Here is a 25,944-nt window from a genome sequence, read left to right on the forward strand (position 1 = left end):
GAGCCCTGTTATGAATTCCCTATTTCATTCTTGGGCTTTTTTGAACTCTTGAGTAAATGCTGTCTGATGATGTGGTGCTGCTCATTTTCTCAGCTTGCTCTGTAGCTCCCTAAGGATTGTCATTAGCTTCCATACATATCATTAACTGCTCCTCACACCCTGCCCTGCCTGCCTGTGCCTGTGCCTGGCTGTCCGTGGTGCTGCTGGAGCTGGCAGTCCAGCCTGTACTCCTTTTGGGCATGGTTCTGGGTCCCAGCATACTCTTCATCACAGCCTACTGTGCAAATGGGTCAGTTGCCTCCAGCCCTGGCTCAAACACCAGCAGGAGCTGGCCCTCTGCTTGCACTGTGGGCATGCCAGTAACCCCCAGGAACCTTTGAGGCTTTCATTCCCCTCCTGCCCCTTTCAGCTTCAGGCCCTGCTGCTGTGGAGGGGAATGTGCAGTGGGAGCACCTCCTGGCCTATGCTCTGGTGGCCTCTAACAAAGATTTGAGGCCAATCCTGAGTGCTTCACCAGAACAAGTCAAGGGCTGCATTTCTCATGGGCTCAGAAAAGAAAAGGTGCTTCACAAAGCAATCTTTGAGTGTAACTAAAAAGCTCATTTCTGTGTTCAAGTGTGATGCCTGCCTGGTCTGTGGGTGTTTGGAGCTTGCACATAGCAACAGTCTTACATTTTATTTGTATAATGCTGGTTGTCTAGACGAGCATAAAGTACTTCAGGCTCTGGGTACCTCTGGGGTCTAAAGGCAGAAAATGTTGGATAATTCATGATAATTTCAGCTGCCTGACTGCTGAAGGAATCTTGTCACATTAAAAGCTTCTTCTTGCCGGGAATGCTTGCTGCATTTTCTGAAATGTGGTATGTTCTTGTTCTTTTAAAGCTTTTTTATTTAAATGTTAGTTTAAACACTGTCTCATTAAGGTTTCTGAGTCTGTTCTAAGACTTGTCTTGAAAATGTGTAATCAGGTGGTTTGTAAGATTTGTATTATTTGCTTCTTTTGGAGCCATTCTGTCTATTATGTAAATCCATAGCTAAGCATTTCCTGGGACCATTTGTTGTGCAAATGTCTAGTATGGCACGTGTGCAGTGCTGAGCAAAACCAATTGCTTCTGTCTCTCTGGTTCAGAGAAGGTCAGTCTGTGGATTTTTTATTTCATTTATTTTTTTTCTTTCATTTAAGAGAAGACTATTTTCTCATTCCGTTGCCTATCAGAATGTATTTCCTGCAAATGAGCTGGAAACTCCCAGAACAGACAAAAGTTTAAAGGCAGAACACCAGCCCCAAACCAAGTGTAGAAACAAGTAATCAAGTCAGTCTCAGACACAGACATTTAAAAGTGGCAGCTGGATGCTTGATTGACTTCTGTGGTAATTTCTTGCATTTAATAATGTGCTTACAGAAAAATGTGCATGTGATGATGGGCATTAAAAAGCCATTAGAGTATTTTAGATAAAGCCACCCGTTGTATCCATCTCCAGAAACCAAGGCTGTCACTGGGGCTGATGTTACCTCCGGGGCTGCAGTGCTGCCATTCCCATTAAGAAGGGTGTAGGGAGGCTGAAGGGCCAGGGTTTGCAGCCCTAGCTCAGTGTGCAGCCCCAGCACGGACAGACTGGCTAAGTACAGACAGACTGGCTAAGTACAGACACCTCTGAGGAGGCACAGGTCCTTGGCCATGGGCTGCAGCATTCCTCAGTGGGCACTGCAGGCAGCACGGCAGGCAGGGCACAGCAGCACACTCAGGGCAGCTCTCAGACCTCTGCCACATGGAAGCTGAGCAGAAACTTGTGCCCTCCCAGCACCTAGAGGCAGTTTTCCTGAGGAAAAACACAGGTACCCAGGTTTTGTGGTAGGAGCCTCAGACCAGCAGGGCAATAAAAGCCATGGCAGGAGTCCCGGGCATCTCTCTGCAAAGTGCTGAGGCCAGCAGGTTTATTCACAGCATTTATGATCTGGGACACTCCACAGGAGCCTCCGTGCAACTGTTCTGCTGCCATGTGAGCCTGTGGTGACTCAGGAAAAAGCGCTCAGGGACTGTCTTGATAAGGAACAGGAGCTGGCTCTAAAATAAACATGCAGAAAAAGCAAATCCCCATCTCTCTGAAGGTGTGAAGGTGCAATCAACAGGCAGCCCTCATCCTGCCACTTTAAAGCACCCTGGGACTTTGCTTCTCTGTGCCCCAGCTTGCACATCTGTAAAATGGGTTTCATGCGCTCACTCTTTTCTTGCACTGCTTTGAAATCCACCCATGTGACCTGGGGATCCACAGGGCCAGGGCACACCTTATTTTGTCATGGCTACCCTTTGGGTCAGTGCTGGCTCAAAGGGGAAAGAAGCAAAGCTGGAGACATGATCCTTTTTTCTGCAAAACACATCTTTACTTTCCTGGAGAGCATGCTTGAAGAATATATTGAGTTAACTTGCATTTTATCTGTACAGCAGTCATAATCACCTCCACTTGTTAGCTTAATGCATGAGAGATGCTGTGATCCTAACAGGATGAATTACAAAAAATGTCCTTGTGGGGTTTTTTCACTGGGAGAAATTAAACTTGAGTCTAGTTTCCTTCTCTCCTATTACTGTCAACACATCTTGTCTGTCTGCTTTTCTTTTGCTCCTACAACTGGCTTGCAAGTCGTCCCAAAAGACATGGCATGACATTTTAGTCCATGTCTTTTTTTTTTGTACATTGAGCAGAAATATAAGACTGTTGCACATCTGTAGATTATTTATCCATGCAGGCCTAATTGGTGCAGGGATTAGCAAAACACGTTTTGCCTGCCAATCTCTAGTCAAGAAGAAGGATTCACTGGCACAGTGGTGGCTTTGCTGTGCTCCAGGGAGGTGATGCTCACTCTGCTGAAAATCAGAAGCAATTTAGCCAAATTCAATTTGCAGGTACAGACCTTGCAAGGTCAAAGAAAGAAGCACAGTCTACAAAGAAATAATATTATCCTCTAAGAGCAACAGCAGATCCAAATCCGGTTGGGAGGAAGGGGCTCCAGTATGAGCACTGAGACAATGAAAAAATTCTAGCAAAAGTTAACAGTCTGGAAAGGAGAAGTAACTGGCTTGTGCAAAGTATTCCCTTAGGATGTGTATTACTCCCAGAAATGTTCTACTTTATTGCAGATTTTCCAAAGATGTAATGGCAGTTTCAGTGTCTTACAACCCTTTTTGGCATAGGTTTGTCCTGCAGGGAGTATCAAGAGACCAAACCCCTGGCCTGGGGCAGCACACAGTACTTTTTCTCATTCTTGTCTACCTTTTCTCTTCATAGGTAGGACTTTCAATTTTCAGAATAGGGGGGAAAGCATTCATTCCTGTGTTGGCAAGATTTTATAAATCCATTTGCACGAGGTTCCGAGAAGTGGGGAAGCATCACAACTGCCTTGCAATGGTTAAAGACAAAACAGGCAATGGAAGGTGAATAGTGTTAAATATATAATTGTTAACTCAGTGGAGAAAAAGTGGAGCTTTACTGTCATATTTCATTTGCAAGTTTTATTTGAATGCAGCACCTGCTTTCAATATAATTAACTCTTACTTAGCACAGAATTTTGGCACTGATGACTTCTGATTTACTTCACTGGGGATGCTTGATTCCAGTGACAGAGTTATTCTGCAAGTATTGTGCTGGAGACTTGCCTAATGGAGTAGAGCTAATTTGCCATTTACTGGGTTAATGAAGATATACACTAAAAAGAGTGTGAAGAACAAGACCTAGTACATGAAAGCTAAAGAAACCAGCAAACAATTTAGAGTTAAGACACAAACAAAAGATTGCTGTGCCTCAGGCTTTTCTATAGCATCTTTTATGCTACAGAATTCCAGTATCCTGAATACAGAATATCCGATATCCAGAATATCCAATTCCTGTAGTACTGTAGCAGCCTTCAGGTTGTCTGAACATGGATGTGGCACTTGTAGGTGGAAGCAAACTTTTCTGTATTGCTGCTGTGGCAATTAAGCCAGCACATTTCCCTTCCAAGTCTCCTTCCTCTGACATTCCATTCCAGTCTAACACAGACCATAACAAAGACTGTTGCCTTTGTTAATGCCTTCCATTTATATTTTAAACCAATTGCTGTGAATACAATGGAGTGCCAGCTCATGATGGCAGAACTGAGGAAAATAATGCAGGAAGATGTTTTATCTCAAAAATGCAGCATTACACCCTGCAATGCCACAGCTCCCTGCTGTGTGCTGCCACCTTACCTGCACACAGCTACACACTTGCAGGAATTTACTCCTCACATAGAGGATTACAGGGGAGACCATCTCAGCAGAGGGGCTCTGCAGGGCAGCTTCTCTGCCAAAGAGAAGCCATGCTCAGCATGACCTCGGGATCCACAGGGCCAGGGCACACCTGAGCTTTACATCTACTTTCCCCTGTAGCCTTTCTGGCTGTTGTCCATGCCCAAAGTCCCACTGTTCCATGGGCAAAGCAGGGTGTTCCCAGCAAGCAAAAGTGTATCATCAAGAGAGTACCAAAGCAGCCTTTGGATTGAGGAGGAAGGGGAGAGCAGCAGGTGCAGGATTTCTGGTGATGTGACCAGGAATTGGTTTGGTCAGTCTAAGATGGCAATTTCTCTTTTAACCCAGTGTGGGGGTTAACACGGCGGATGTGCCTGTGTCTGTGCTGGTCCAGAAATTAGTGGACAGCAGGAACAGCTGTGTTCAAATGTTCTGTCCAAATATTTAAGCAGAAGGTTGCTTTTTCTGGAGTCATCCCTGACTGTTTTGAGCTTACAGTGTAGGTTATACCACAGTCCTGCCTTGCTTCCCATAACTATTTATGTACCATTACTCACTGAAAACTCTCTTCATCAAACTCTTCCTGGTATGGCTTCACAAGCTGTGCTACAGCACCAAGGAAAAATCAGCTTTCCCAGTAAGCAGTGGCAAACCCGGAGAGACAGTTATTTGTGAGAGGTTTATTGTATGACACATAGTCATTCTGGTGCACAAAATGTGCCACATTCTCCCAGATGCCCCTCATGCTTTGCTGAAGGTGCCAGGTCCAAGGCAGCCATCTAACCCATCTGCTGGAGTGCCCCTGTTTGGAACAACAGGGTGCATGGCTGGCAGCACCCTCCACAGCCCTAGGAGTCCTCTGTGCTGGGTTAGGAAATCTCTGCCCTAGGGAGGTCTCCTTTGAAAGCTGGAGCCAGCCTATGAGAAGTAATTCACACTTGGTGAAGCCAGCCAGAACAGCTAAAAGGAAGCTGTACATTATTATTGTATAGGGCAAAGAGAGACTCCCAAAGTGGGCACTGCACTCAGGGTCATGATCCATGTCAGGGCAAGGCTGTCCTTTGGGACACTACACTGGACGCTTCAGGGATCCAGGCTGTGATACCATAGGAATCCAGTGGTATTTACTAAACAAGAATCAGGCCCACAAGGCAGTAAAAGCACATGCTTCTGCTGTATAGGAAATAGCGATAGCCAATTCTATATGTGGGGAACAGATTTTTGGCGGGAGGAATATTTTTTCCCAACATAAATTCCATTTTTGATGAATCCCAACATAAATTCCATTTTTGTCCTTTCATTTGAGTACAGCCTTCCTGTTCCTCTCATACTACTTTTGCTTCATGTCATTTAATTGTAACTGTGCCTGTGTTTCTTTGTTTTCAGAGCATGAGGCTGGCTGCCTATGACACCCTGGCAGTGAAACCCTCCATGGTGTCTTAGGAAGCAGGTTAAAGCCTCTAATGAAGTTTGGGACTGGCTTTTTCAGTGTGCCTCTGCTTCCTTTTGCACTCCCTGTGTCCCTTGAGGCAGGTGTCTGGTACAGTCAGTGCTGTGCAGGACTGAAGGCCAGACCTGAAGTGGGTGTAGTGTTTGTGGAAGGGGAGAATGGATCCTGCTGAGCACAGGCAGCATCTGTCAGGGTCATGAGCATCCCTGAACAGGCCAGCACAGCTCCAGCAGGTGGGAAGTCAGGCTGTGGTTTGCAGTGCAGATGGGCAGCTCTTCTACTGATTCAGAGAGGCAGTTAACAGGTTTGGCAGGGAATAGGCTGCTGCCAGCAGGCAATCTTGCAGAGGACAAGGGACACTGAGGGACACAATGCAGAACCAGCAGCTCAAATGAAAGAGTCTGTGTACAGCAGCCAAAGTACAGGGTCATCACATCCAGAGATGGGCAAGTTCTATATAGCTATGATTTGATACAAAGGACTGGCAGGCAACAAAACCCAATAAACACAAAAAATGTGTTTCCTCTACCTTGCAGTCTTGCTGTAGCAGATGTAGACCTGTGGATGCAGAGATATGAACAGGCTCAAAGAATGGATGGGGTTTTTTTAGGTATTCATCTGGTACAGCCCTGTCTTCTGGGAAAGTGGATCAAAACAATGCTTTCATCAGTATCCAAATAATGATCTTTACATGCCCAGTCTCAGGAAACAAACAGCTTGAAATTCATGACAGCAGTGAAAAACTATTTGTCCATCATTGTCAGCAGGAAATTTAATTCTGGTCAGGTTTTGTCAGAACACCCCAATAAAGAACTTCAGGGTCCTGGGGGGGTTGCAGGTTTGAAAGGGAGCAATGGCAGGGCAGGCTAGGACACTGCTGGCTGCCCCACACACATCTTGCAGGCTGCTGGCCACAGCCCCAGCCCCCAGGCTGATTCATCCCTTCTTTGTGTTCCTGAATTTCCATGCAGCTGGCAGCTTGCAGCTCTGCTGCCAGGCAGGCACAGGCTGCAGGCAGGTTCCCCCCAGCCCTGCAGCCCCATTCCAGCCCTGCCAGCAGGGCCAAGCTGCACCCCATCACCTCCTGTGTCCTGTTGCTACATTTGGGACACAGACAAACTGCTGGTGCTTCTGCTCTTTGTGCCAGGGCTGAAGCTGCCCAGGCTGCCTCCTGCTCAGAGATTCACAGCATCCCCAGCCTGGACTGCACACATGAGCTCCTGACTCCCCACTGCTGCTCCAGCGTGTCCCCAGCTGCTGCCATGCCATGTTCTCACCTCACACAGAATCACACAGAATAATGAGGATGGAAGAGACCTCTAAGATCAGTGAGTCCAACCTATGCCCTAACACCTCAACTAAACTGTAGCACCAAGTGCCATGTTTACTTTTTGTAAACACCTCCAGAGATGGTGATTCTACCATCTCCCTGGGAAGAGCATTCCAGTACTTTATTATTCCTTTGGTGAAACATTTCTTCCTAATATCCAACCTATACCTTCCCTGACATAGCTTGAGACTGTGTCCTCAGGCAGCTGCCTGCCACCCCTTCCTGCTCCTGACCTGATGCTGCTGGAGATTTGAGCCAGGTCCCTCCCCTTGGGTGGAAAAACCCCAGACCAGGCTCCTGCAAGGCTTCTTCCAAGCCCCACACAGCAGATCAGGTGGGCACCAGCTTCCCATGGCTTCAGCAGGAGCAGGGAGCTAGGGGCTTTGCTGCCACCCTCAGCATCCTGGTGCCCACAGGGGTGAAAGGAGGAAGATGGCCCCACACTGCTTCAAGATGTTCACTGTGAAGGGGCTGGTGGGAAGAGTGAGATTTCACCTCCTGTTGTCACTTCTCCCTTTGCTCTTTCTTTGCAGCCCCCTCCCTTGTATGCAGCCCCTGCCTGTTTGTATCCTGTGCAGGTGCTGGCTGTTGCAGCAGAAGCTGAAACTTGTTTTTTTTTTCTCCTCTTTAAGGTGTGTGCCTCTCTTTCCCCAAAGGAAAAGAAGAGGAGCAAAAAAAGCCATATATTTGCTGCAGACTGTGACTGGCTTATGTAATAACACTGCCTTTCTCTCCTTGTTTTAGGGAGTGCTGCCGATTTTTTGGAGACAATGGCTTGACTTTGAAGGTGTTTTTTACCAAGGCAGCACCCTTTGGTGTTCTTTGGACACTCACAAACTACCTTTACTTACATGCAATAAAGAAAATAAACACTACGGATGTCTCCGTGTTGTTCTGCTGCAACAAAGCTTTTGTGTTCTTGCTTTCATGGATCGTTCTGAGGGACAGGTTCATGGGAGTGAGGGTAAGTGACTCCTTATCTCTGTCTCCCCTCTTCCCCCTCACCCTTGTGTCTTTCCTTTACCCCTTGCCTCCTGCCAGCTGAGTCAAGCAGCACCCATGCAGACAGAAGTCCTTGTGGAGCAGGGCTGCATCCTTCCCTGCAGCCTTCCCAGGTGCCTGCGAGCTCCTGGAGCCCCTGGCTTCCCCAGCCCAATGCCTTTGGGCACATTCCTTCAGGAAAGAGGTGACTTGCTCCAGAGTGGGTCACAAAGGATATGTGCTGTCTCCACGCTGCTGTGGATGTGTGCCAGCCCTTGCCAATGCCCTCCAAGTGACCATTCCCAGGTGCCACCAGACCTGGGTGTTTCTAACTGCGCGTTCTCGCAAGCCGTGCCTACACACTTCTGGTCCCATCCTGGGAATTCACCAGGCCCCTCACCTTCCCACGTGTGACAGCAGGCTTGCAGGGTGGGACAGTTGTCTTCTGCATCTCCTGTGTCAGGTGCAGCAGCTGCAGGCAGGAGAGGAGAGCTGGGCTGCGCTCGCCCACCCGTGGCCCTGACGTGTCTGCACGTGTCACTGCTGGAAGGTTGGTGTCCACAGGGACTTGCATCTGGCCAGCAGCTGTAGGCTGCTCTTCTGGTGGCACCCCAAATGTTTGCTTGCACCTTTAGTTCTGCACCCCACACGAATGCTTCTGCAGCAGCAGCAGCAGCAGCAGCGCCACGTGCAGAGGGTTTATCCCTGCTGCCCCTGCTGCCATTCCAGCAGCCCTCAGCACGTCACATCCTTGGGCAGCAGAGTGGGTGGGTGGGTAACCCACCACCCCAGGGCCAAGGAGCTCCTGCCAGGGACAGGAGCAACTGCAAGGAAAAGGCACCAGTGGGTCCCTCTTTCCTTGCTTCACCAATTAATCTTAAATAATAATAAAGATCAACAGCAATAACTGTAATTATTCCTGTCTCCTGCCCACTGCTTAAGGAGCTCCCTGCTCACCCACCTAGGCTGGTGGTACTAAGAAGAGGTTGTTGCATGGAATAGCTGAGAGTTAACTTTTCAGGAAGTATTCCTCTCTGGCAGGAGAATTTGGCAGGAGACCTTGGCCAGCCTTTCAGTGGTGGCAGCCAAGAGGCTGCTCAGGGGATGGTTGCAAAATGTACCTGCCAAAAGCTCAGCGTGGCCAGCTGGTGTCTGCCCACCCCTCTGCCCAAGTAGCCCTACCCTAAAAACAAATTAACTGTGATTTTTGAGTGCAGAAGCAAGGCTATCCTGAAATGATCCTGGAGCTAGGGAAGTCTCATTGTTATCAAAGCTGGATGTGCTGATCATATTGATAAATGAAAATTTAAAAAAAAGGTATTTTTGTGTCTTCATCTCTCTTGTGGCACTCTCAGCTGTAGCACTGGTGAGACACCAGGAGAGGTGGTGTATGGAGGGGTGACCACTGCAGTCTGCACCTGCAGCTTGCTCCTCAGTCTGAATGTGCCACCGCCCACCATGGGATATGGCTGTGCTGTGGAGGGAAAGAAGCCAACCTGTGTGTGCAGGGATACCTACATGGGCACATACATGCTGGAGTACAGGTGCTTCTTGGGCTCTCCTGAGTTTATGGCCATGATGGAAAAGCCAGGATGGTCAGGAACTTTGCAGCAGCTTCTTGGGAAGGTTGTCTTGTGCTATGGCAGGGGACAGGCACTGAGGGATGAATCCTGTTTGTGTGCCTCCCTTCTCAAAGGGGCAGAAGGAGGGGAAGGAGCAGAGAAGCAGACCCAAGTGCTGGTCCAGGCCATGTCCAGCTGTCTTTTGTTTCCTATCTGCACTACTTTGGGAAAGCAGCAGTGAAGCAGAGAAGCAGAACAGGGGCCAGAGCAGTGTTGGCTGTGTGATATCCCTGCCTCCCCCTGTGGAACCTGGCATTGGTGAGATTGTGGCAGGGGGACTTCCTGAGAAGGAACCCAGCTGTTTCCTGAATCCAAGAAGGACCTGGGTGCAGGGAGAAGGGGTTTGCAGACAGACTGGGCTATTTGCTCTTAAGCACTTGTGGCATCCTGACCTGTGGCAATAGGAGAGTGAGGAGGCGCTTGTCCTTGGAGATTGGAAGGGCACATGGCAGCACAGCAGTTCTACCACCCAGCTTCGTGTGGCACAGTGGGAGTGCCAGGGCACTCCTGTCTGCAGAGGACATAGCATGGAGTCTTTGGAGAGAATCATTTTCTTCCCTCTTTCCTCTCTTTTCTGTACAGCCCATGTGAAAAGCAACAGGCAGAAAGAGTGTCACTGCTGGGGGACAGCTTCAGGATGACCCCAATACACTGCCTTCTTCCTGGACTAGCAACCAGCAGGAAAGACAGCTGCTAGGGCTTCTCTGGGAGTGACCTAGGGCTGCAGCCACCACACAGCCCAGCCCCAAAGCACATGCTGCCTCGGGGCCACACTGTGTCAGAGTCAGAGCTGCTGACTCTCTTAGAAGAACCCTTTGAGAGGGTATTTGGCAGACAAGGCTGCAAGGGGGACAGTGCCTTCCCACACTCCTGCTCCATCCCCACACCAGTGCAACAGGATGGACATGCCACAGCAAAGCTCTGACTGCACATTTGGGTGTCCCTGTTCATGCCCACTGACAGAGGCAAAGTGAGAAAGGCAGCCACTCAGTGGGGTTAAAGCAAGTACAATTATCCTACTCAGCCTTCAGAAGGGCTGCTACTAGCTCTCTAAGCATATAAATCACAATTTAGCTGGAATTTAAAGTAAGAACAATTACAAGTTCCCATCCTTGCCATTCAGGTACTTTTAAGTGCCTTCATCTCCCCTAATGAAGTTGAGCTTTTCCCCCTTGCCCTTCACTCTTCCCAGAGAATGACTGGCTGGGCTGGGTGCTGTCAAAGACACAGAGATAATGAAGCTGTGAGTGCCTGCAGCACTGCCTCTGCAAACCCTGCAGTGCTGAGACATCTGTGGCACTGTGGTGTGAGCAGCCTGTCACCACCACTAACAATGTGCTGGATAGAAAGGCTGAGAGGCTTTCAGAGAAGGTGTCTGTGGCACCGCTGGCAGGTCAACAGGACACTGCAAAGAGAGGCCAAGACCCATCTGACACTTGTGACACACTTGATGGAAGAGGCAAGGACCTCTGCCCCAGCAGAACTGTTTGCAGACTGCATTTATTTGCTTTGATTTTCACTTTGGTGTTTCCCTCCATGCTACGGTGAATAAAACAGCTCAGGATCCAAGAGAGCCATCACCTGCAAGTGCCTCCTGTGTACATAACACACAGACAGGCACATCTGCCTGTGGGACTTGGAAATGCATCTCCTAGCAAATCTCAAACCCAGCCTCTTGGAAGGTGCTCTGAAGCTGATCAGCTCCTGATGTCAAAAGCAAAGCTGGAGACTTTTCATTCTGCAGTTCATGCATGCACCCCCAGGTTTCACAGCTGCCTTAGGGGGATGAGGCAGGCTTCCTCCACCCGCACACCTGGAGCTGCCAGCTGGGTGCCACAGCCTGGAATGTGGTTGTGCTTCTCCTCAGCCCTCCGGTGAAGGGTGGACAAGCCCCACACAGGTCACAGGAGAACAGCCACACCTGCAGCAGATGGTACAGGAAATGCTGCATCTTCCACTCTTTGCCAACTCATCTGTAACACAGGTGATGTTGAAGGAAGGCACAGAGTTGCCATCTTTCAGCTAAGCCTGAGCCATGTACCTCGCAGCTCTCCCAAGAGCCACAGTGAGTCAGAGCAAAGGTGCCTCTGCCCCAGAAGCCTGCCTGCACCAGCTACCTGTAGTAGAAAAATCTGTCTAAATAGGAAAAGCCTGTCATGATATTTCCTCATGAGACTTTCCAGCCTCCAACAATTTGAGGCTCAAGGACTTCCTGAGATGGAAGCAGTGTTTCTATAGCTAATAGTCGTTGATGGATTTTTTTTTTTCTTCCATTTATCCTTGTAAACTTTTATCCTTGTAAACTTTTCACATCCACAGGGTGCAACGGCAAAGCTTTCCTTCACCTAATTATGTGTTGGGCAAAGGCAAATCTCTTTTTCCTTATTCTCCACCTGCCTCATGCTAGTCTCATGCAATGACCTTTTTTCTTGTGCTTCTGAATTTTTATTTGACAAGCACCTGCACAGTGGTGAGAGAACTACAGCACACGGGTGAAGAGCCATGCAGGGGGGTTCTCTCTTTGCCTTACAAAGAAGCCTGTCCAGGACCATAGGGCTCAGTTACACCACCACAAAACTTCACTTTAGAAATGATGTCCCACAGCTGTGCATGGAGAGACCAGATGCCAACAGGGCTGCAAGCCAAGATGCTGTATCTAAACCTCTCCAAATCTGCAGTGTAGATACCCAGCTTTTGCAGTTGGTGCTGGGCTCCACCCTGGTCAAGCCATAAATCAGTATTCTGTCTTATGCCATCCTGCCATTATACAGCAACGCCTGTGAAGAAATTGATACGGTTTTGTTTGCAAAAATGGGCCATTTTTGTTAGGGAAAATTGAAGGTGTTGATGTCAGTGTGAAGGAAGGATCTGCTGGGTAATTGTCTGGTGTATGGGTGTCCCCTGGCACCAGCCCCAGCTGAGCCCAGGGAAGAGGCTGCTGGTGCTACGGGGGTTGGGACGTGCAGCTGGCAAAGAGGTACCTCACCACACCTTGCTGCTCAGGCAGCAGCAGAGCTTGGCACACAGACATTCCCCCTGCATCTCCACAGCAGCCCTGGTATCTCTGGTGGGAAGCAGGAAAGATGAGAGGAGGCTCATGGATGTGTAGGCAGCTGCAGCCTGTGGATGGGGCTTAAAACCCCAGTCTGGTCCTGCCAGAGGGGACAGCTGACTGGCACTTACCCATCTGTGGATCAAAATAAACTACTGTCTCAGTCATCTTGGAGGCATCACCTTGAGTGTGCAGCCAAAAGGCATGTGCTGTAAGCAGGGCATCCCCCACAGCCCTGCAGAGCTAGGAAGCATGAGCATACAGAAAGCTCTATTCACCCCAGAATTAACACCCTGGGAGGCTGAAGGACAATCCCAGAGAAGCCAGGGCTTTCTTACAGCTTTCTGGCACACCCTGGTAAATCGGGGCAGTGCCTCCCCTGCCTTTGTGAATGTTCCTTCTATTTGGGAGACACTCCTCAGGCATTGCAGTGTGCATAGCTGGCTGGAAAAATCTCCTTCTACTCCTCAAATTACTCGTCTAGACTGGAAAGCAGTTGTATGAATTTTATTCCTCTGTTTATTTCTATAACCTTTTTGCTCCAAAACTTCAACAGGACTCAAAGCCTTTTCTGCAAGCTGCAGGGAATTATTACTTGTGTATTATTGTCATGCACAGGCTGCAGGGACCCACTGATGGGGAAGCTCAGTGACAGAGATTAAATCCCCACTTCAGCTCAGTTGGAGGCACTGAGCCCTGCAGTCTGGCCTGTCACACATGCCCAGAGCAGCCTCTCCTTTGCAGCTCTGCCTGCAGCTTCCCTGCAGCCAGGGAAACCACGAGGCCAGGCAGCATCTTCTCCCTGGGTATTGGCCCAGGCTTGCTACTATTTTCTACATAAGCAGATGATGCAGAAATACTGTGCTCACATGTAAGTCTGCATTGCCTGTTTCTCCACCGTGGGGGTTGTCTAGTAACACTTTCTTGCTTTCTTTCTTTGTCTCCAACCAGATTGTGGCTGCTATATTTGCTATTGCAGGGATAGTTATGATGACGTATGCCGATGGGTTTCACAGCCACTCCGTCATTGGGATAGCCCTGGTGGTGGGCTCTGCCTCAATGTCTGCTCTCTACAAGGTAAGCACACCTGGCTCTTTCCCCTCAGAGATATGCCTGTCACCCTCATCACTCACTTTGGCTGTTCCTGTCATACTTGCAAACCTCTGTGCAGTTCAGTGCCATGTGCCCTTCTTTGAGAGCTCTGCCATAAACACACTGCTCTGCAGCACTGCATTCAGGTGTTCCCTTGCTTTGATGTCTGCTCTCTCTTAGGATAAAAACTCCTGTTTCCTTGGAATAGTCTTCTCCAGTGCTCCTCCAGCAGGGGGAGGATTTACAGACGTCCCACCTTCATAAAAAATGAAGCCGCTTTTCCACAGATTCTGGATTCAAGCACTCATTCTGGAAGCACCCTGCAGAGATTTAGCTTCTTTGAGTCACTTGGTTAGTTCCCCTTGCCAGTCCTTCTTCAGTAACATATGTAGCCTGTGTTGGGCTTAAAGCACTGCTTATCATGGAAGCAATTGCATTCTTAACATGCAGAACACGTGCCTAGGAATCAAGACCTCATCCTGAGCAGCTGGATAAGCCGCACTATGTGTAAGATGCAGCCTTCTCTGCTGAGCAGAGCCATTTCACTCAGCCTGGGACATTTCTGGGCACTTGCCTGTGTGCTGCTCATAGTGCTCAGAGTCACAGTCCACAGTGAGGAATAAGCATTTGTAAGTGTGGTTTGCCCACCCTGGCTCAGATGTGTAGATCAGGAGGAGGTGTAGACAGCTTCATTTCGTCTAATGAATTGCACTGTACCACTCATCCAACAGGAATTGGCCAGGAGAGCCCTGCAGCCCTAACACCAGCAGTCCAGGGAAACTTGCCAAACTGAGAAGCATCTGCCTGTGCCCCTCAGCACAGTGCTGCAATGCTTTTTGCTCACATTTTTAAGATCAGACTATCTCTTACATTAGGAAAGTCAGGAAGTTTCATACAGCTCATTACTCTAATAGACCCTTTCCTTGCAGGACCAGAGACATGGCCCACCAGACCGGAGAAAATAAAGGCTAGAGCCTAGGTGTGTTCCCTTTCCCATGACACTGCCACTCTTTCTGGGAATGGGAGTCTCAAGGCTGCTCCACCAGAGCCCGTGCACAGAGGGTGGTGGTGGCAGTGCCAGCAGGGTGTTACTCTGCAGTGTGCTCTGCATGCCAGGACAGGTGAAGCTCTGCAGCTTGTTGTGCAGCACATGCTGCTGCCACCCTGCTCTTGCTTTCCAGAGTCTGGCTCGGTTCCCATGAGCTGTGTGTGCCAAAGGGGCAGGCAGATCTGCAGGCAGACAGATCTCACCACGTGCAGCAGAGCCCATCTGGGGTAGGAGGATAGGTCGAGGTGGCCCTGCTGGATGCAGCACAACACCTGTCCTCAGGTGGCACATGAGGAGTAGGTGGCTTTTGGGACATTTTGCTCCATAATGCAGAGCAGCAACCCAGCTGATAGGGTTGGGATGGGGGGAGTGGCAGAGCCCTGCGAGCATGGCAGCCCTGCAGCCCTGCCTGCTCTGTGGAGGCAAAGGAGAGAACTGACACTGGTGAGGGGGACTGCCAGTGCTGCACAAACCACTCCGTCACAGTCCATTGGCTGTCCTGGTCTGCAGCCAGCAGCAGAGGAAAACTGTTCCCAAACCATGGTATCCAAGAGAATCTCTGCAGCTCTGTGGTGAAAACCAGTGCAGACTCCAGACAGGACCTGTCCACAGGCAGTCCCCAGCCACAGATGGGCTGCTCAGAGCCTTCATTTCTACTGGGTGGGTTTTTTTTTCCTTTTCCCACTAACAAACCAAAGCTTTTAAATCCCTCCCTGCAGTCTCATTGCCCAGGTTGCATCTGCACTCTGGGCTGTGGGGCTGCTGCTCTGCTATCTGCCTCCTGGAGATGAGTTCCCAGGAGAAGGTGGAAGGACAGCCAGTCAGCATGGACTGTGTTTGTCCAAAGGCCTGGACCAGTGATGTCTCATGCAGGGAGATTCTTCATCTGGACTGCTTCATCTCCTCCCTCTGCCCTGCTCCACAGTCTTCTTAATGTCAAGTTTTCTGGAGGTGAAAGAGTGAAGGGTCTAAGCTAGGGCTGAAGGGTCTAAGTTAGGGTTAGTGACCTTTCCTTTCAGGACAGGCACAGACAAAGGTGCTGAATGCCCTTTCTGCATGGGCTCAGTTGGCAGCTGCTCCTGCCTGTGTTCCAGGGGTGCCAGGAGCATGAAGGCTGGGCCACACAAGCTGCTCACCACAGTTCCACGAGCTGCCATCCCAAGTGTCTGGCAAGCATCACTGCATAGGTGCCAGAACAGAACACCAGCCCTCCAGGGATGCTGGTGCAAGAAAGTTAAACCCATGTCTTTTCCTCTTTTAGGTTTTATTCAAACTTCTTTTGGGCAGTGCTAAATTTGGAGAAGCTGCCTTATTCCTGTCTGTGTTAGCTGTCTTCAATGTCCTCTTCGTTACCTGTATTCCTGTCATCCTTTATTTTACCAAAGTGGAGTACTGGAGCTCTTTTGACATCATTCCTTGGGGGAACCTCTGCGGATTTTCAATTCTCTTATTGAGTGAGTAGATGGGGGAGCTCTCACACTGCTGGGGGTGGAGGAGGGTGCCAGAAACTGGCCACTGGTGGAAACTGCAAGCCTCTCCTGTATTGGAGCTGTTTTCCCTTCTCAACTTAATTATTAACTTGAGAAGGCCCATTCCTAGGGCCAAGGTAGACCTTGCTGCTGCTATTATTACCACACCAAAACACAGTGGATCTCTTTAGAAGGGACTGTGGAACTAAACTGTAAAGCTTGTCCTAAGTCCTACTCATGAACTCTGTGTGACAGAGACAGGTAACACTTGTCTGGGCTGTGATGGAAGCAGTCCTGCTGGGAGGGCATTATCTGGGGCTCATCAGCATCCCCACAGCAAGGAGCTTAGGCCAGGCCTGACAAGGCCAGACTCCAATGCCTCTGCTGCCTGGACTAATTGCTACTCCTAAAGAGGAGGAAACTTTTGAAAATGTAGTGTTGCACAGTGGTGGAAATTTTGATAGGTGGCAATCCTCTCTTCTGCTGCCACTGCTGTGTCACCAAAGGAGCCCAGAGGGGAGGGATGCCAATCTAAGTTTTAAAGGTTACCAGAAACATGATGTTGTCCATTGTTAAATTGATGTGTTGACTTACTGCCACAGTTGGTCCCTACACTGGATGATGGAATCCCCTCTCCTAAAACATTATTTTCCACTGAAAATAGCGCTTCTCTACCCCTGTCTTGAGTCCCAGCTCCTTTTACCCTGAACAATCACAACTCTAGAAATACCTCCAGGTTACTTATCAGTGGACTCAGAGGAAGTTGTCTGTAAGAAAGTGGTGCAGAACTTGGCAAGCAATCCCTGGTGTGTGCAATACTTGGGTACTACTGGAAGACAGTCAAAGCTCCAGCTCCCAACAAGCTCAGTATTGGCAAGGCTCTCCTGACTCTGCTAAAGCTGATCACCTTAAAACAAGGGTGAATTTGATCCAAAGCAATTATTAATTTGTCATGAAACACCCCACAAACTGTGTATGGTATTACAATGGACTGATATTATAATCATTCCGTAGTAATGATAGTATAATTTAATTGTATGAAATTATATTTAGCAAGTTCCTGCCTGGAAGAGGGTTAGATTTACAGCATCTTCCACCTGCAACTGGAGGCAGCTTTTCTATAGAAAAGCACCCAGACAGAAGCTCCTGTTCAGCTGAAATCTCCCAGATGAAGAGTGTTAAGTCTTTCATCAGGGCCAAGGGGATCACTGGATCAGTATGAAGAGTGATGTGCACATGATGCTGAGAGACAGGCTGTACCCAAAATCCAGCCTGATCCTGCCACTGGACTCCAGAGGGATACAGAGCTCCCCAGAAACAGCAATGTCTCAGGCAGGTGGCCATGCAGCAGACTGAGCTTTGTCCTCTTCAGGATAAACAACAGAAGCTGATGTACCCTCCATTTGAACAACAGAATAATAAAGGATAAGTGTTTCAAGTGACATTCCATCTGCCTAATTTCACTGTACTAAATGACATTTTCCTTTTCTTCACCAGCATTCAATATTCTACTAAATTTTGGGATTGCTATTACCTACCCCACCTTGATTTCTCTTGGAATTGTACTGAGTGTCCCAGTGAATGCAGGTAAGATTTTCTGTCTTTTGCATCTTAATTAATACATTAAATCTGTGGCCTTTCAAATACACAGCAGGGATGAAAGAAAATAGATTTATTAAACATGTTTTGCACCTTCTCTCAAAGACTTACAGAGATGACACTGATTAAAAATTTATTCTTTATGTGTTAATTTTGTGTTGTGTAATATTATATGAATATTCATAATCCCTAAAATTGGTTTTTAAATTACTGTCCAAAGAAGCCTGCATACTGAAAAACAAAGTCGATTTGAAGACATTCATCTCTGGGCTGGAATAAAAACCCCTGGATAAAGCAGAAATCAGTTCTTAATGATGTCTTCAAGACAGGCTTAACACTAAATTCAAACAAATATAATTGCTTACATTTTAGAGCAGATAAGTAATAGTAACTGTGCTTGCCTTGGTAAATAACACTGTGGGTGTTTACCAAGAACACTGGACAGTTCAGTTTTGGACATGGCCTGGTACATTTTTCTGACAGTTTTTCTGAAATTTAGTGAAAGCCAAGAGACTGCAGAGTCCGAGAGGGCTGAGCAGGGGATGGCAGACACAATCCCAACCTAAAGCAGCTCCTAAAACCCAGCATGCTCAGCTGGTGCCACGGTGCAGGTGGCAGCTCCCAGCTTCACACTAACTAAGTGCACACAGAGCTGGGCACTGCTCCGGTAGATTTGCTGCCCGAAGGTGTGATCCCTCCAGAGTGTGTGGATGGCTCAGCTTGGGCAGGGTCTCTTACTTCACAGGGCACTCAGGGTAACAAGAAAAATTTGCAATCAGGAGCTGCTGTGCAGGGAAGGGAAATGCCCTTTTCTCTGTGTCCCTGCACCTCAGCAGGAGTTCATGTGCTATCAGTGGACGTACCCTGCTGTGTGCTCAACCAGCAGGAAAGAGTGCCCTTGCCATCACTGCCTCCATGGCCATGTTCTCCCGCCACAGCCAGCCCTCAGAGCTGGGGAGGTGAGGGGGAGGGAAGGGAATACTGTCCTAATGCCTTTTCCCATGTAATAACACCCGCTCAATATCCCACACAGTTGTTGATCACTACACCAGTGAAATTGTCTTCAATAGTGTCCGAGTCATCGCCATCATCATTATTGGCCTGGGCTTCCTCCTGCTGCTCTTGCCAGAGGAATGGGATGTCTGGGTAATAAAGCTCCTCACACGTCTTAAAGTCCGGAAGAAGGAAGAAATTCCTGAAGGGAATGGAGACATTGCTTCAGGACTGCCTAATAAAAGCCGGAGAACTCGCCCTTCCATGTCATCCTTTGCTCATTAAATGCTCTTTTTACCAAAACTTTGTGGTTAACGTTATATATGATGATGCAAAGGTCTTTTCTTGGGAAGAAGCACACCTGTCCAACACGGTGTACATATCTGTACAGTTTTGATATGATCACCATCTAAAGCATCAAGTCTTGGCATGTCCAGTTTGCTTGTACTTTTTTCACATCTGAACTTTCACTTAAGTAGTACACTGAAAAAAACTGCAAACCAAGAACCTCTCTTCTCTTTTTAAATGAATGTAATATATAGTCAAAATATATTTGCATAGGTTATTTTAAAGAATGACTTTCATGAAAAGCAGGGCAGACATTTTGAACATTAGGTACTGAATGATGCATTGCACACTGTGATTTAAAAGAAACAAATGCTATGCTACATCACATGTTTATTTTTGACCAGAGCTGTACTTTGAAAGTTTTCAAGGAGCAAAAAAAAGGGAATTTTTTGGGGGATGGGAAGAGGGGGGGAAGAGCGGAAGGAAGATTTAGAAATCACTCTATGTAGATGAGCGCATGTTGCGCTGCAAACAGGGAAAATCCAAGCGCAAAAAATGCTTGCACTAAAGCATAGAGAGAAAGCAGTCTAGAGCCCAAATCTCCTTATTCTGCGAATGACTGTAGTCCACGTTTAAAATCATGCAAGAGAAATCCAGTGCCTTCTACAGAACTCTTGTCTTTATCCACGCAGAACCAGGTCCTGCTGCGAGGCACTTGCAAAGGCAGGGCTCAGGTTTGTGGCCCCGAAGGACCCCAAATTCCCACCGCCACCGGGACGTGCCTCCCACGCACGCCGTGGCTCCTGTGGGAGCGTGGGGCCCAGGGCACTGCAAGGTCGGGCGCAGGAGACCTGGTTCTCTTCTCACTTCACAGGTTTTACCCCTGTGCGGAGCTGCGCTTGATCAATGCCAATGTGGGGAAGGGGAAATTTCGGTCACATGTGGGACAACCGACGGAAAATGATCCAAGGGGCTGGCAAGAGCGTGGTTGCTGATGTACAGTCTGAGAGCATGGACTAAGGGGGTGAATCGCCAGTTGCTTTTACTCCATAATTGTGAGTGTTAAGAGTTAAAAATGTAAGATATTTACATCAAATGTAACACTTTTTATGAAACTTGTAAGCACCAGGATGTTTACTTACGCGATTTTGGTTCGCCATTAAATTTCTATCTGTGATAGATCACATGCTATGTAAAAAGGGGGGGAAAGGTTATAGTTTACTATTTTTGAAGTTTACATTGTTGCATACAAAATTAAAAGTGTTCTTTTGAACTGCTGCCATAGCCTAAGGTCCCTGCTGCCACTGAGGTCCTCTTTGTCTCAGGCAGGGGTGGCATCCACTTCAAAACATTTTAGCAAATCAACTTCAGATTCCATTATCTGTTTGGCAAAGCTAAATAATAAAAGATTTTAAACTCAGCCTCAGTCAATGCTATTCTTTTCCTTCTCTTGACTAAACCTTTACTGCAGTTCTCCTGTCGCTGGTATTTGGCCAAAGAGATCAAAAGGGAGAGACACAATCAGCAAAGCAACCGAGGCTGCATCTCATGGCACTGCCAGCCCGTCTGCCCAAGACAGCAAGGTCTGCTCTACACTACCTGGACAAAGCCATCCAGAGGGATGCTGTTAGGCATCAGTCAGGAAACAGACATTCAGCAGAAGTAGACCAAAGGAAAAATTGATCTTTGAATGCATCAGTGAGCAGCCATATGTCCATATGCTAACAGGTACTTGGGGCAGCGTGTGGGACATGAATTTGTACATTAATAACCAGGCCCTAGTCCAGGCTGTATGCTTGTACCCACCATTTTGCTTGATGACCAGACATTAAAGACTTGCTAGCAGAGGTTGCACCCCTGTATTTTTATATTTCTTTGGAAAGAGGAGGGTAAAGGCACACAACAGAAGCACAGGTACAAATCAAATAACTGCACTGAAGGGCACACATAGAGACTTGACCTCAGAACTCCCAGATTTAAGTTTATTCCATCTTCAGACAATTTATTTTGTCATTCTTGAGGATGTCATCCTCCTCAAGCCTCCTCTCAGAGCAAGGCCTGAGAAGAATATATAAACAGTCCTTCCATTTTCCATAGTTCCAGAAAGTGGCATCTACTGTGATCTCCACACTTCATTTTGTTGTATGTTTGATGCAGTCTGTAAGTATTCAAAAGGGTCCAAATGCCCAAACTGCAACTAATATGTGTTTTTAAACAAAAGGGAAGCAGGTTTTTTAGCATTCAGTATGGACTGTGGGGGAATTTATGCACCAGAATGGATAGCAGCATTAGTAAAACTCTGATTTACCAAATGCAACTAAGTCATTGCTTCTGTTGGCTCATCCTTCCTGAGAACAGGCTAAACACATGCAAGGGCTGGGACTTCAAACAGCACTTTGTGAACCATCTCTCTTCTGAGTGGGAACTGTGCAAACTGGATTTCCGCACGTGAAACAATTCTGAGCAAGCCATGTTAACCAGACGGAAGGAGCTACATTTCTTCAGGCAACACCTTGCCCTAAGCATAAACACCTGACTTGACAGTAAGCCACTGGGTAGAAAAACCTTCCAGACAGTGAAGTCCAGGATGTGATTAGGAGAACAAGAATGCAGCATGTCCATATGGTATGTGTGCACATCTCTAAGTGCCAAAGCATCACAGGCCTGAAGCTGAGGAATGAAAAACCTGGAGTTGCTGTCTTTCGCCAGAAGGACAAGCCAGAGCAAACCCCTCTGAAAAGGCATTAGATGTAACTGGGCAACCCTTCAGGTGAAGACAAGATTGAGCTCCTGATCACAGACTGTGAAAGGATGCTCAGGACAAATTCAGTGCCTTGGAGAGGAGGGCTGAGCTGTGGCAGACTCTCCTGCTTGCCCTCAGAAGCCAAAGCACTGTGTGCAATCCCTGCAGCAGCCTGTGAGTCAGACCCCACACTGCCCTGCAGGGCTGTACCTGCTCAGCAGCACAGAGCCACACAAGCCTGGAATTAGCACTTTCAGCCCACCATTGGCCACCTTGAACCTCCTCCTTAGGTAGAAGTGCAGGTCCCTCCAGCATGAGGCTTCTTCAGGTGCCTCTGAAGCTGGTCTCCTGCATCATCATTGTGCATTTCCTGCCCTGACAGAGCACTGCTCACCACAAGTGTGCACATTTGTTCAAGGACTGACCTGGACTGGCAACTGCCTGCCCCAGCTTAGGGCTCCAAGTGTCCAGTAACAAGTGTCCAGTGGGCTTGTTATAACAGCAATTTGAGAAAACAAATCTCAGAAAAGCAAATAGCATTAGCAGACCTCACTGCAGCTGCTGGCTTTCAGTGCTGCAGAATACAGCAGTGAGAAGGCACAGAAGTCCCCCTCCTGCCTTCTGTGCCTTTGTCCTTGTCCTGTTGTCTCCTGCTGCTAACTTTATAATAATTTTTAATTGCAACTCTCCACAGCAACTGCATGAGCCTTTTATCAGCACATGGGTCAGAGATGAGCTTATTTTAAAAAGCTTTTCCTGATCTTCTCTCTAGAATGGTTGTGTTCATATCAGTAGTCTTCAAAAAAGAGCCACGAAGGGCAGATCCAACCACAGTAAGCAACAGATGAACAAAAGACACTGAAACCAGTATGTAGCTTAACTGTTTTGGGAGCTGAGGCTAGACTAGCAGGACCTGTAGATCACCAAGTTCTGGGGCTTAACTGATGTTTCCTGTAAGCTAAGGACAAATTTCCCATCAGAACTGTGAGCTCAGGAAAAAATCTCTCACCCCCAGCTCTCCAGAGCGGTATAAAACAAAACCAGTGCAATATTGAGCTGGTCAGAGTTAATAAAGATACTGTATCTTCAACTTACAGAGAGGGCAACATGACCAGGCTGACACCGTTCCTGGTCAAAAACTTGCCTGCTACGGTGTCTGCAGGCCCAAAAAGAAACAGAGAAGTGAAGGTTTCCCTGTGCAGCGAGTGAACATGAAAGCCTAGATGGATATGCATAGCTCTGCATCATATTCCAAATAAACTCACAAATGGGCGCAAGTGAAACAAATGGAAACACCCTCCCCTTCACTGAAAAGGATGTGGACTCTCCAGCCCTTCAGAAGCCCTAGGAACAGCACCAGCCACCTTGCCTTGGCTGTGTGGGCTCAGGCAGCAGCCTGGGACTGGGAATTTCTTCAAGGAAGGGGGAAAGAAAAGCAGCCAGAAACAATGCAGCTCATGTGAAGCAGAAGCACATGAGAGCTGATGATAGAATCAGAAATAAATGCCTCTTGTGAAACTCCTTCCAGGGCCAGATGCCCACCTGCCCATTGCAATGGACATTTGAAGAAATGGAATCTGCACATGCTGTAATGCCATAAATACAGCGAGTTCAGCTCTAGGTCCCCTGCTTGTACTGCAGAAAGGATGGAGCCTTCAAGGCCTCCAAACCTGAGCTATTCTTGGTGAAGGCCAAGGCTGAGAAGCTGCTTTCACAGTCCAGTCCTCATGCAAGCCCTCTGCAGAAACTGCCTGCAGAAATGGATTTTGATGCATGAATTTAATTACCTTATAATTATTAAAAGAGAAGCAATCAGATTCTCTTCTTTAGCTGGCATATTCTAGGGCATTTCCATAATAATCTGAACTTTATGCAGAAGTCCTGAACATTAAAAAGGAAGTAAGAAAAAAAAGAGCATAAAGATCTTATGACCTGTAGCCTAAAAACCTTCTAAGGGGAAATCAAAGTATTAAGGACAGGACCAGTAGCTCAAAGTAGTGTTTCTGAAAATAATAAATCTTATACTTTTCTTTTCTACCTGAAACTTTGTTGGGGGGTCTTCATATATGCAGAAGATCATTTTAAAGGTGGCAATTAGTATTTATCTGGGTATTTACAGATATACTAGGAAACAAACAACCTCTCAGAAGTGAAGAGTGGAACTTCTAAGCAGAGTTACAATTCTGGAAAAGGCTTAAACAAGGGAGGTTGTGGGGCTCACATTAGCAATGTACTTAGGAACCTGTCATACGCAATTTTTCTACAATGACCTAGAGACAGTTCTTTAATCCTACTGCTGAAGCCGATGATCCCTTCAGAAGAGAATTTTCCAGCACTTTATCCACAGGCTTCCCTCCTCTTCTAGATTCAGTCCCCCTAACTCCTCAAGATAGATAGCCATCAGTGCATTGATTGGGAACAACAGCAATCAAAGAGCTATTTTGCTGTTTGGCTACATGACAGTGACAGATCCCCTCTCAGTGTTAGTCTCTTGAGTCAGTAAAAAAGTAGTATCAGTAAAGGGATTTTTGACCAATCATTTGACAAATCAGTGACCAAGAAGACTGACCTCAGCACAGCTCCTTTGGTAATCTCCTTTTGAACAGCAATTTTTTCCTGCTATTTTCTGCCTCACTACTCAGTTATTAAGCCACAAGAAAATGTCCTTTTCTCTACAGTAGCATCATTTCTTTTGTAAGGAGCATCATTGAAAACACTTCAAAAATCTAAGTGTAGTGTTTCCAATTATCTCAAAATTATCTCAAAAAAAAAAAAAAAGGCCAAAATAAGTCTGCAGAAAGTCATCCATTCTTCAGACTCTTTTTAACATGAAAGGACAACATAACTGAGAGACTGAGACTTCAGCAACATTTTGTCTTTCCTTAAGGGAGGGCTTTCTTGCCTATCTTCCACAGAATACTTACACAAAAACCGCAGCTTCTGCACATACCCACAACTGACCCAGACACTTAGAAGATTCTTGAATTAAGACCTGGATTCCTGTGAGTTCCAAGCAGCAGGATTTGTAAATACTTGAAAAATGTGAACTTGTCTTTCCTGGCTATGAGCATATATTATGGGCCAGTGAATGCGGCTTTCCAGTCTCCCAGCAATAGGTCTCACTGCCCCTTTGGCTTCTGAAGCTGCCAAGTTTTTAATGACTGCAGCCTAGAAGGCAGAGTAAGCTGCATAATGGTCTCCAGGTGATTTTTGGCCAATTATACATTTTAAATACCTCCCTGACTTGTACAACAAGCATCACTCTTTCATTGTGTGATTTTGGATTTGGTCAAAGGCATCTCACTTGCTAACTTGGCTACTAAGAAAATTAATATTGATCTTGGCAGCAAATACCACGTTTGAGAACGAAGCTGCCTTTGTGCACGTGTAAGCAATCCCATCTGGTACAGTACACCTACACCGCAGACAATGTTTATAGTGCACATAAGGTAATTGGTGCAGCTGATGAGTTAATAAATACAATACCTGAATGCAAGAATGCAAATGGGTATTTTATAAAAAATTTTAGGATGTGCTTCAGTCTTAGAGAGAACTAGGAATCACTTCCTTTCTCTAGTACATAACATGTCACAGAAATTAAAGACATTTGAAAACTGAAGTCTGCTGGTAGAACAGGCAGATTTCCAGTTTCCCATCTAGCTCTCTTGCAAAAAGCTGAGCATCAACATTGCTGCAAAGCAAACTTGTCTCATCCTTGGCTGGCTTGGAGAATTGCTAAGCAGGAGCCAATTGAAGAGTGAGAATTAGTCAGTCTTCCCACCAGCGCCTGCTTTTCCCAAAATACTTCTTTTTCTGTTCTCTTCCTTTCTAATAACTGAACAAAAATTGAATTCTGGCATTAAAAACAAGTGTCTACAAATAATGTAAATTACTTCATCACCCTAAAGGAATCCAAAACCTGCAGTTTTTTGGCTTTTTCTTCACCATAATCACCACGCTTCAAGGTACTTACTGATTTTCAGACCACATTCCCCAGAGTATCCACTGATGTCCA

The 25,944-nt window shown here is 47.2% G+C and overlaps 1 protein-coding gene across 2 annotated transcripts in view; it reads left to right on the top strand.

Moving 5' to 3' along the window:
• SLC35F3 (solute carrier family 35 member F3) overlaps nucleotides 1-20,606 on the top strand; it is a 163,206-nt gene extending 142,600 nt beyond the window's left edge. For both annotated transcript variants that reach the window (XM_066546771.1, XM_066546772.1), the window contains 5 exons: nucleotides 7,787-8,006; nucleotides 13,649-13,774; nucleotides 16,099-16,291; nucleotides 17,804-17,893; nucleotides 18,939-20,606. In XM_066546771.1, the coding sequence (XP_066402868.1) occupies nucleotides 7,787-8,006; nucleotides 13,649-13,774; nucleotides 16,099-16,291; nucleotides 17,804-17,893; nucleotides 18,939-19,183 (874 nt within the window). In that variant the 3' untranslated portion in view covers nucleotides 19,184-20,606. The remainder of the gene's footprint in view (nucleotides 1-7,786; nucleotides 8,007-13,648; nucleotides 13,775-16,098; nucleotides 16,292-17,803; nucleotides 17,894-18,938) is intronic.
• Nucleotides 20,607-25,944: the final 5,338 nt, after the last annotated feature.

Source organism: Molothrus aeneus, chromosome 3 (assembly GCF_037042795.1).
Source record: "Molothrus aeneus isolate 106 chromosome 3, BPBGC_Maene_1.0, whole genome shotgun sequence".
Lineage (NCBI taxonomy): Eukaryota > Metazoa > Chordata > Aves > Passeriformes > Icteridae > Molothrus > Molothrus aeneus.